At 41.3% G+C, this 12,723-nt stretch overlaps 1 protein-coding gene across 1 annotated transcript in view; it reads right to left on the reverse strand.

The window, feature by feature from the left end:
• The window catches only part of DTX2 (deltex E3 ubiquitin ligase 2), a 53,454-nt gene that overhangs the window by 34,669 nt on the left and 6,062 nt on the right, over positions 1 to 12,723 (reverse strand). Inside the window, exon 2 of the mRNA XM_018561706.1 lies at positions 619 to 1,183. Within this exon, the coding sequence (XP_018417208.1) occupies positions 619 to 1,183 (565 nt within the window). The remainder of the gene's footprint in view (positions 1 to 618; positions 1,184 to 12,723) is intronic.

The following is a 12,723-nucleotide window of genomic DNA, read 5'->3' on the forward strand; positions in this document are numbered from 1 at the left end:
TATATATAATTTTTTTTTAGCAATGCTTGTACTGAATACCCAATGTAATGCTGGTGCCTTAGGCGGTATTCACACACTGCGTTATGGGATTACTGCGGCAAGAAGCTACGGCTTCATGTGGCAATAATGCCAGGTGTCAGTTGAGATGCTATCGCTGTATCCATTCAAGTTAATGACAGGGCAACAGCAGCCACATCTGTCAGAGGCAGTCCACATGTAATCGTACATGATATAATTAACATGCAGTTTGGGATAGATGATTGTCGCTGGACGCATCTTTCCAGGGACAGTCATCTATCCCACGCCGCATGTAGTTGTTTGCACTGCCACTGAAAGATGCTCTGCTGTCACCCCGTCATTAACTTGAATAGGTGCAGCGGCTGCATCTAAACAGGGACACCTGGCATTCCTGGCACAATAATTCATAGGTTCTTACAGCAGGAATCCCAGAATGTGGCAAAAGTCCCTGTGTGAATAGGGCCTTAAAATCTAATTTATGGATATCCAACATTCGTGTAAATTTACTATACCTATGTTTACCTAGGAATTACATTAGTGTTGATATATATTATACTTATAAAAAAAACATGTCATGTAAGAATTGGAAACATCAATTACCTGATTCCATTAGCAGATGATGGACCAGCAAGTTGCAAAGGCGTTGAGGAGGGTACCCACGTGCTATTAAGCTTTGGTGCCGACTTCGCACTAGTCATGGTAGGTTTAGGATATGGTAAATAACCAACATTATTGGTAGATATTCGGCTACTGCTCTGGTAATTTGCGGATGTAGGCAGATTGATCATGGAGTGTCGATACCGATGCATAGGCCCCGCATGACTGCTTGCCAGACACTGGTGACAAGCACATGCTGTCGACTTATGTGCAGGTCCTGCCTTTGGCGTTGTAGGATAAGGTGCACCAAGGTTCCTTTGAACACGTCGTTTAAATCCAGTGGCCTGATTTATCTGAACGAATGAGTTAAAGTCAATAAGGTAGTGGAGTCCAAGTGCTCCAAGATCTACAGAGCGGTTTCCATTAGTCAACTTCTCCTCCAGGTATATGCAGATATGCGTTTCGTAAGCTGTCCAACAGCCATCATCATTCATCCACTCCCAACAAATGCCTTTAGCTGGAGCGGAGTCTAATGGGTAGAGGGTTTTTCTGACATATCGCATGGTTCCTAAGGAATAACAAACAAAGTAATCAGCAAAAGCATAACATCTGGAAAGTTGTGTACAAACACACCGGCTACAACACTCAAGACAAGTGTTTGCTTTAGGAGCACATAGTCTATACATTTCATGGCAAACAGGCAGTAAGCATAAAGAAACATTTTTTTATAAGACGCCAGGGGTGTGGAATTCGTATCGCCCGACGCCCGAGACATGTAGTTCCGGGCGCCGGGCAAGTGCTTTTTACACTGTTTTAGCCCTGCTACGGACAAGTAGCAGGGCTGGTTTATATATTTTCTTAAATGAGCGCCGAGAGCGCCGCTGCAAACGGGGGGCGGAGGGCGCCGAGAGCGGGGACGGAACGTGGAGCGCTCAGAGCGGGGACAAAGCGGGGGGCGTTCAGTAGTGACAGGCTCTGTCACCTCCCTCAGCCTCTGTCCTCAGCGGCTGCTGCTCATTCCTGTCACACAGGAGTTCTAGCAACAGTGCCTGCTAGAACTCCTGTGTTGGAGGTGACAGGTAACCCCCCACTTTAGTCCTTGGACAAGTAGTTTTTTCCAAAATTTCCACACCCCCGGACGTGTACAAAAAACATTTCTGCTAAGAGCGGACCCAAGTTTAAAAATTTACCATAGGCCCAATGCCTATCAAGTTGTTCTTTAGACAGAACCCCCCCCCTCCTCTTTTTCTTTATAGGATACATATCTTATTTGGAGCAGTCTTTGGTCTGGTCACAGGGGTAATTGTGTATCCAGGGATAGTGATTGATTCGTAACTACATGTAATCCTTTCACATATGATTACATGCGGTGTGCAAGCATTTACATGCAGCGGCTGTCATCCTATCATTAATTTGAATCGGTGACAGTTGCCGCTTGTAACATGTGCATACATTAAAACTGGTACTGTATATAGTAGCGACCCCCACGGGACTAAAAAATGTGTCCAGTGGCCCCCGACTAAATTGAGTTTGAGACCCCTGGTTTAAAGGCTACTCAAAAAAGCTACACATTTAGCTTGAATATGTACAACATCCCTCCTTTATAATCCACTCAATAATGGATCCAACAATAACACAGTGAAATAAAGATCTGTGAACTGCACCATGATGCCCTGCTGTCAGTGGATAACATTTACTTGTTTGAAGAAAAGCTGGAGTCATAAGAAATCTGCAGCTAGAAAAAAAGAACACCCATATAGTCTCTATTACTGGCAGCGCACAGAGAAAAAGATACCACATGCAGGGTTGCATAATGCAAAAGCTGTAAAACACAAAAAAACCTGCAGACTACAGCAAATCCTAACTGTTTAGGTTAAATCTTAAGAAATGGTAAGCAGGATTTAATTTAATTAAAAAAACAAAAACAAGAAAAAAGTCATGGTATAACTTGCCCTCAGCATTTTAGGGAACAATTAGGCACAAATTACAAGAAAGAAAAAGAAAAGCTATGCTGGATTCTGATACTAATTAAGGAATCTCAAACTTAAATCCTGAAAAAAGCTGCATGTAGCTGGTTTTTCTGGCATATCTTCTATATCTGAATGTTCAGCGCAGATGTAAGGCAAGATTACCCGCTGTTGTTCAAGCAATGGTTCATGCCAGTTAGCCTCTCAGCTGACTCAGCTTCTTCTGCAAAACAGCCGAGACAATCTGTGTACTATTCCCAGGACTAATCCTTCACATTTACACCTCTGATGGATGAAGCTCATGGTAGCATTTTACAGCTCTGGCAGATATCGAGAGGAAAAATCGATTTGTGTAGATTACTATGTGATCTGTATTTCCTACATGCACCACCCTCCTTTCTTCAGTACATTTCTATATGTACTCTATTAAACACATGTTCCTTTATGAAATGTAAAAAAAAAGGTAAACAAAAGTGCATCTGAAAAAAACACCATGAAGAATACATTGTACAATGTGGATCTTATATGTGTCATACAGTGCATCTGGACAGCCCTTCTGTCCCTGACCACTCTACTGTCCAGGTACTAGTAATGGAAGGAGGCAACTAAGGAAGTGGTGGAATCAGGCCCAGCCAGATGCTTAGATTCACACACTTTCTCTAGCTAGCAATGAAAGTGTGGGATTACTAAACTAAGGCCTAAACTCTGCCAGTCTGTGCCTACAGTTATGAGTGTCCTAGCTGGATGGCAGCTCCAGAGGACTGTGCAATATGTGTATTGGCCAAGAGTACATTAACTAGCAGAATAAGGTCTACAGAAGACATGATTCTGTCCCTGATCACCAAGCAAATTTGCCATGATCAAAAAAAAAAGCAGGAATAGACAAATCTGGGAAGTAAGCCAGCCATTATGTGAAAAATGCAGATTAGGCCTCATTTTGTGTCCATTCTTAAATTGTCAAAAGAAGCAACTAGAGCCTGTTAGCTGCTAGATTGGAATGACTGGTACCTGAATATAGCATTGTGTGTACCTGCAATTAGAAGGAAAAAAATCTTGGGTCAGGCAGCAGGAATGCTTTCACTTAAAGATAACCTGAGACCAACTTCAAAAACTGCATGTAAACTGCAATTCCCTAGAAAAGCCCTCCTCCCTGCAAGCCACAGCCTTCTTCAAGGAATGTCTAATTATTGTCTGTGCTGGCCCAGCATCTTCCCCCCTCCTCTCGCCAAAATCTGATCACATTTTCTAAAATAACTGAATCTCCTTTAACACAATGCAATTCTACTATTGCAAAGAGATCATGTTCTATAGTTTGGAGCTTTGGAAATTAAAGTGACACTAAACTCAAGCTTAAATCTTAAAAATGCATTCAAGTACCTTAACAAAAATGTATCTCATTTGTGTATCACTCAGCTGTAGATGCTCAAATCATCTCTGAATTGGTGCCGACACTGTCCTTCTTTCTGCAGGGTGGCTACTTTTGTTCCTCATGATCCATGTGTGTGTTGTAAAGTAGCCACCACTCCAAGCTCACTCTCATGATGGACTACAATCTCAATACAAATTAATAAACTAAACATGATTGTAGTCCATCACAGGAGTGAGCTTGGAGTGGTGACTACTTTACATCACACACAGGGACCATGGGGAACAAAAAGGAGCCACCCTCCAGAAGGTAGGACAGTGTCAGCACCAATTCAGAGATTATTTGAGCATTTACAGCTGAGTGATACACAAATAAGCAAATAAGATACATTTGTGTTGCTAATTAAGGTACTTGAATGCATTTTTAAGATTTAACGCCTGAGTTTAGTGTCACTTTAATGCATGAGCTTACTATAGTTATAAATACAGATACAGCACAGGCAAAACATGAATTCATATCGTCTCAGCAAAGGTCTTATTTACCATCTATCTAGTTCCTGTCCTCCTTTAACAGGAAGAAGTGGTAAAGCAAATAAGCTATGTTATCTAATTCACCATAACTGCTATAGAAGGTGACAGCAACAGTGCAGTTTATGACATATTCTCATTATTCCATGTTGATTACATAGTAATGTCTCCAGAATGATTCAGATTTACTGGCTTATTCAGTAAGACAAACGGCAGAATGCATCCAAGCACATTTCATCTGTCACCGCAAACTGTAATGTGATTGTTGCTGCATATAATAACCATAGATGTTTAAAGTGCCCTGGAGAAAAAGACCAATCCAAAATTATCAGAGCGGAGTTTTGAGCAGCAGGTACATAACTGGAAGCTTTCAGTGTAACATAAATTTTTTAAACTTTCTTTATTTGTAAAATGTTAACATACCATGCAATCCTATCATTTGAATAATAGAAGGCATGCAAATTAAAGACACCAGACAAAAAAGTAAAAACGTGATAAAGGAGGTGAGGAGGACCCTGCACAGGCTTACAGTCACTACTATAAAGACACTGGTGAGAATTACAGTCTCAATGTCAGTGTTAAAGAGACCCTGTCACTTGCTCATTTAGGGGAAGTGGCCATGCGTACAACATGGGCCGACCTACCCTAGGCATGTATACAATAACGTTTGCGTTTAGGTACCTGGTGGCTGGCATAGATGTAGGAGGTGGCCAGATTATGCCTAGACATCTGACTGCCCTTTAATTTCTATGGCGTCTCTTCTTCAGGTAAATTCTTGTAAATGTTGAATATACAGATTTTAGAAAATTGGTTGTCTCTAGAAATGAGTACAGAGCGTTGCAGAGAGCTGAATTCAGCAGAATGCAGTGAATGGGACCAGTGTCTTTTCTCCAGAATTGCAGGTAAGGTTATTACACCAAGGACCATAATTTTTAGTACTGCATAGAATGGAGAAGGATTAGAACACCTGTCAGGATTTTACTACAGTCTATCTTCATTGAGCATAATCACCGAGAGTGAAAGTTAAAGAAAATCCCAAATTTTGCATTGCAACCAGAATAGAAGGAAAACTGCTTGAATGTTATGTCTTAGCCACCAAGAAATAGTTGGACGAGAAATAAAACAGACCCCTGACATTTCCCTTTTAAAATAGAAAAAGAGATTGAGGACAGAGTCCTCTGCCCATACAGGTGGGGGAGAGCAGCGGGGATCCGAGGAGAAGCTGGAGCCTGTGCCGCTCCTCTTCTCCTTGCTGAGCCGCGGCTGTGTTGGCCGCCTGGCACCCCTTTTGCCAATGGCGCCCCGTGCTCGCCCTGGAAACAGGGGCAAGGGGCGCAGCCAGGCCGGCCCCTGCTACGCCCCCTCTCAGCAGCGCCTGAGGAGTGCCTCACTCGCCCCATGGTAGCTACAGCCCTGTTTGGATCCAGCACAGACTTCTAAATGTTCAGGATCCAGCTGAACCTTTTCAAGGTCTGAACTTTCCCCTCTACGATGTTGGTCAGGATCTCTGCCAACTGTTCCCTTAACAGGAGGTCACCCAGATGTCCCAGCAGGGAGACTGGTAGGAAGGGGGCTGCACAGCCAACTGGATCACTTCTACATACATTTCACTGGGCAAATGAGTAACCAAAAAGAAATCCAAAGCCATGGGTTTGTTTTCATCATACTCTTCATCTGATTGGTAACCACTCAGAGTGGTTAGTGATACAGCGGACATAGCCTAGCAGACATAGCATTGCATAGTGGGACTTAGGCCCCATTCACATGTAGACTTTGCTGTGTTCTGGGATTCCTGCCAAAAGAATCTGTAGGAATCCCAGGCATTCCCATTTAGATGTGGCCACTGTACCCACTGAAGTTAATGGCAGGGTAACAGCAGCCCCATCTGTTACTGGAAGTCATGTATATGGTATGATTACATGCGGTTTGGGAAAGGCAATGGTCGCTGGAAGCAGGATAGATGTATCCAGGGACAATCATCTATCCCAAACTGTATGTAATCATACCATTGCTTGACTGCTGCTGACAGATACGGCCACTCTCACCCTGTCATTGTCATGAGTGGGTACAGCGGCTGCATCTGAACGGGGACACCAGGCATTCCTCACCTGGCAAGAATTTGCAGGTCCTTGCAGAAAGGATGCCAGAACACCCCGTGTGAATACATCCACAAACTGTTTTAATGAGAAATATGTGAGTAATGGGCAAAAATTTACATTTTATACAATGAGCACACCAGGACCATGTGATACAGGTCACCCTTACAGTGATAGCCATTATAGTTTAAAAAAAACACATTGCAAAATGTTTACATTTTGCCAACTTAAACCACAGGAATCTGAACCACCTTTCCAGTATGCTTGTTAGACAATACATAATGAGAAAAGACCTCACCCAGGTCACATGCATTTGAACTCAACTTCCCAGGAAGTTTCAGTGTCATGGTTTAAAGTGATCCTCTCTTACAACTAAAGCCAGTCCCTAGCTGACAAGACAGGAAAAAGCTCTACTAGTGATTTTTTAGATGTTTAAAGTGATAACATCATTATGAGTCAGACAAGCGCTACTAGATTGCACAATGGCAGGAAAAGCATTGCTAACATACACTCAGATTTTAGCAGTGCATGTTTCTGTTTGTGCAATTGATATAATTATACTTTAGATCAGCCTCGCTCAACCTTTTTCCAGTCATGGTACCCATTAAAAGTATGCAAAATCTTGAGGCACCCCAGTCTAAAATGTAAAAAACATAAGTGTAAAAAAAAAAACCAAATAAATAAAAATGCAGTCCCTTTAAAATGCAGCCAATTTGGGTTATATAACAGCTGCGGGTGCTGGTTTTCAGAATATAATGGCCCAGCAGGAGAGATTCAAGCAAGGCTACATAGAGGGGGGAAAAAAAACACCAAAATGTATGACCAGCTTAACAGCCTACACCAATATCAGGAGACAAGAGGTAATAAACACTTCTTGATGGCTTTAATATGTTATGTGCAATAGAGAAAGGGGGCAATGTGTATAAAATAAACACACAAACTAATATAATAAATCATGCATAGCTAACCCACTCCAATTCCGAACGCTAACTAACACAATTCAACAAAGCAAAGTTTGCAATATCATAACCTCTATAATGAATTAAAATTGATTATTCACAAAGCGGTTATTATATTGAAGCACTTTTATCTCCGAAGCCAATGAACCTACAAATTTGAAATTTTTTTTTTTTTTAAAAGGAGAGTGTTAGTGCTGTAGTACTTATTACATTAGTTTTGTTTGATTAATACCGCTTGCACACTGTAGCAGCTAAACTGTTTTTAGGAAATTGCAGGAACTTTTCGGACTATAAAGACACATACGAACGTATCTAACTGAATGCAAAGTAGATGTAAAAGATAAAGAGGTGTGCATGAAAAAAACAACATCCAGCGTACAGCAAATCTGTGTCCACAATGGACATAATGTACAGAAGAATGGTTGTATTTATACAATGGCTACAATGATTACTTTGGATGAGCAGTTCAGAACAGATAACAAATGAATTAAACTATGTCATCCCCCCTTCCAGCTGTCATCGCCCTTCTTCTGCTTGGCTACTTAGCCTGTTAAAAATATTGCATCCTGTTATTCTCATCAGTTTCCTGGGAAGAGCCGACTGTCTATCCGTTTTAAGTGATTAAGTACACACATTGCAAAACTGTATATACAACTTGATGTGAATGTAAACAATGTTTTCAATAACCAACCTAAAAATAAATAAAGCAAAGTTTACAATGCATTGAGGTAAAGCGAAATCTCAAGTATGCCAAACTTTGCCCCCCTGCAGGGATAAGTGTAGGTACAGCTGTCACCCACTGCCAGAAAGTGATATAAAAACAAAACAAAATGTAACAAGCAAAGCAAGGGAGGTAACCCAACATATCTGTCAGAGTTAAAAAGGTGCATCAAATTATGTTAACCACAGACTGAAATACCTTCCACCCTCTTTGCCTGAAGGATTATTAGTAATAGCCATCCCTCGCACCACATGTGCAGGCAGTGTATAAAAATAGAAACTAAATTTTTTTTTTAAAAAGGAAAGAGATACTGTAACAGGAAGCATGCTCCTATCCTGTCATCAGCTTTAGCGCTTTAGAATCAGGAACTTTTGATTAAACTACTGAGTATTAGTGTGTCAACACATATGTCGCCTTTTTACAGATTAGATTGTTTTCAACTTAATCTGCTAGTAATCTGGCAAGGGCTGATTTTTGGTCCCAGCAGATATCAACTGGAATAGCAAACTGACAATATGATGACACGAGAGCAATGCAGGCACAAGTAGGCTTCCCTTGTATAACAACTACTACTAAACTTTCTGATACAGTTCAACGTGAACATTTTTCCATGCAAACAAGGCTGCGTGTAGGGCTGCAACAACTAATCAATGATAATCGATAAAGAGAATCGTTATCAAGGATTCTCATTATCGATTAGTTGCTGCTGCCATTGCTCTGCTCCACCGTTCTCTCCTCCTCTCTGGCAGCCAATAAATGCAGTGGTTTGTGTCCCCTTCCCTCCCTGACTGCATCAGCCACTGTGCCTCTACATTCCCCGTGCCTCTGTTGCTCCCCCGTGCCGCCTATGTCGCTTCCCCGTGGCCGAGCTGCCTCTCTGTCGCTCTCCCGCGCCCCCTCTTCTGCCGGCGGTAGAAAGACAGCCTCAAACGTCCCATCCAGCGGCTGGGAGAAATAGCCAGCCTGCTATTGGCTATTTTGAATTGCAAAAGCAGCCTTGCTATTGCACCCGCCCAGAGCCTGCTGTCATTCAGCAGAGGAGGACCTGAAGGAGAACTTTCTCTTTTGGTCCCTTATCTGCTGATTGACAGGAGGTGGGTGTAATAGCCAGCCTGCCATTGGAATTTTAAATAGCCAATAGCCAACTGGCTATTGCTCCCAGCCGCTGCACGCTGTATTTACATTCAGCTGCTTCAGAAGGCAGCTGTCATTCCCCAGTGAAGAGGAGAGGTGACACTAGGGGTCTTAAAGAGAACCCGTCGCCTCCAATGTGCTATCACATAAGGATTTAAAAAAAAAATACAAATATTTTTAAAATCTTTTAAAAAGTTGGGGAAAAAGAAAAAAAAAGTAATTTTTCGTTTTAGCCTGACAAATTCTGCTGCGGAATGTGCATTGCGGTACCATTAACTTCAATGGCATCCCAAATGTGCTTCCCACCAGCAATGTGATCGCCCTGCCTGGAATGTGCGGTACTGCAATGCCGTGCGTTCCAGTGTGATGCAATTACAAAAAAATAGTGCATGCAATTTTATTCTGAAATAAACTTTGTTTGTAAAACTCACCTTGTGTATTTTAGATAAAAGATGTTTGTTTTTTTTCCCAGAGTTATCGGAAAAAACAAAACAAAAAAACGGCCAACTAGTCGATTATGAAAATAAATCGTTAGTTGCAGCCCTAGCTGCGTGCACATATTATGGAGTGCTGAAATGCCAGAAAGTACACAGAGTCAAGGAATAAAGTGTTCAGATAAGGAGTTGAACAGAAAAGACATTACTACTTCATATTAAATCAGTACTACATATTGTTAGGAAAAATAGTTGGATATGGCATACTAATTAAATGAACACAAGTCACCAATGTGTTGCAAGCAGTAAGAAGCAGGCAATTCTAAAAATATACTGTCAGCCTGACTGAATATTTAAGTCTGCAGTGTTTCCTGTCCATTGGTTTACATCAGACAGTTCAACTTCACCGAAAACGTCACTAAAGACTAATTTCAAGAATGTGAAAAAAGAGGCAAGTCGCCACACAATAACAAAACATTACTCAGAACACTTGGTTGTGAGTCTCCTTTTTAAAGCGACATTAAAAGTCAAAAGTGTCCCCCCCCCCCCACAATGTGGAATGTAGGGACCTTCCTTAAATGATGTCTGTTAATTCGATCATCATCTTCTTCTTTCCTGCCCTTTTCAGATGTCCCTACAGCGCTGGTGCGGGTCTCTGATCCAGCGCCGACTCTTCTGTCCTCTTCTCTCATGATCCATGGAGTCTGTGCGGGTGCACGCTGCTCCATAGACTTACCTTGTGTCTCTCCTTGTTTGCCGGCTGAACATCTGAACTGCGCATGCGCCCGCCCCAAGATCCTTTGCGGCCCCCTGAGACTCTTCAGATGTTCGGACGGGAGCGTGCAGCGAAGGCACAGGTACGTTTAAACCGTTTTTGCATATATTTACTGCTTGCTAGCAGTAGATATATGCAAAAAAAATGTGAGGGTTTATTAACCCTTTAAGAATAACTATAGATATACGAGATGTGAACCCAACTGCCCCACTACAAACCTCATAAGAAAGAGACCTTGTCCAGAAGCCATAGCCTATACCAGGCCTGGTGACTTTTCAATCCTACAAGGATAATGGTTCTCAAAAATGGCAAAAGAAAAGAGCGAGCCACATAAATGAAGCAACACACGGTTCACCAGGTCACTGTAGGACTGAAGTGCCACTTGGTGCAGGCTATGGTGTTAGGACAAGATCAACCACATGGAGGGTAGGGGGTCAACTGTCCTACATTTTGTATTAACATTGTTAAATATCAGGCTTGTCTAATACATTTATGAAACTGAGGTAAATATTTGTATTTCCCTAGTTTCTGACACGATTCACATACTTTTTAGTGAGAGCAGTCATAGTGGAACTCTGGTAAAAAGGAATAAAATTAAAAGCATAAATCCTGACTGTTGCATGATGTTTCAGATGCTTTTCTGAGATTAAAAAGTACCCACATTGCTTGGATATTTCAATCAGATGCTACAAAGGGGATTAATGTCTGCTTTAAGTTTCTGCTTCCAGATGGTTGGATTGTATTAAAATATCTTCCGTTTTGATAAATGATCCTTTATGTGTGTTGATTTTATAACAACAATAACCTCAGTGTTTTCAAAATAGGACGGCTTGAAAAAGCATCAGATCAGCCACAAAATAAAATAATGATTCTCATGGATCTTCATTATCAGAATGTTACAGTGTAAAACGTCTAAAACACTGTGAGAGGAATTTATCAAAACTGGAGCAGACAAAATCTGGAGCAGTTGCCCATGGCAACCAATCAGCTTCCCTGTTCAGTTTAGATTTGAAAAACAAAAACAAAAAAGAGAGAAGCTGATATGGTTGCCATGCACAGCTGCTCCAGTTTTAATCAATTCCCCCCAATGTCTGAAAATCTTAACATTGCTGCTCTAGCTCTGAAGCCCAAAAACTTTGTTTTTTTTGGATAACATAAGAAAGGGTTACAACCCTCATCAGTTCTTGTTTTGTAATGTGTCCCACTGGGGAGATTGCCCTTCACTTCCTGTCTTATAGCCACAATAGGAAGTGAGATGAAATCCCTTCAAAGAGAGTGAAATTCCTGGTGGTCAGCATGGACAAGAGAACTAGTTTTCTCCAGTGGAATATTTCCCGTTAATTCCTGTTGTGATGACCACCCAAAATGTTTTTCTTTTTCAGTGACTGTGGTCACGAGACAATCATTTTTCAAGCTTTCTTCTTCTTCTTCTATACACAGTAACAACCAATAATTATTAGCTTGTTCACCAAAAGCACAAGGAGCAATACAATATGTTACAAATGGATTGTACAATCTCTTTTAGGGCTCATGTCAACTAGCGTGTTTGCCTGTGTTTTGAACACACGCCAAGTGCAGGTAAGCAAAATTCCATTGGCTTTAATTGAGTAATACACATGGCAGTGCAGAGGCTGTTCTTTGGATGCAGCATAGTCTATTGAGGCATGTTTGAACTGCAACACCTGTCACCAGCTATGTGCTATTACCAGGGCTTGAAAAATTTGACGGTGTCTCACCAGTCAGTCAAAAATTTCACCAGTCAGCATGACCGGACTATAGCCTTGCAATTTATGTTAAAAAATTTTGGGGACAGATAGAGCTTTCCAACAGGGAGTTTTTTTTTTTTTTTTACTATATAATGATAAAAGTACCATAAATGTAAAAAAAAAAAAAAAGTTTCCCTACGTTATGTTATAAAACATTTATTCTTACCCATATTTTTAGTAAAACATAAAATTCGGGGTCACGTCGGGTAAATAGACAAACATGTCAAGCCCTAAAATTGGGTGCGCCCGCAAAAATCGCAAAAAACGCCCATAGGCGACGATTAAAATGCTTTTACTGCTCATCAGTTTAGTGTTATCAGTGATTAATGGCTCTAGAATTATTGCTCTCACTCCGACGTTTGC

This window comes from Nanorana parkeri, unplaced genomic scaffold (assembly GCF_000935625.1).
Source record: "Nanorana parkeri isolate BGI_ZX_2015 unplaced genomic scaffold, ASM93562v1 scaffold539, whole genome shotgun sequence".
Classification (NCBI taxonomy): Eukaryota; Metazoa; Chordata; class Amphibia; order Anura; family Dicroglossidae; genus Nanorana; species Nanorana parkeri.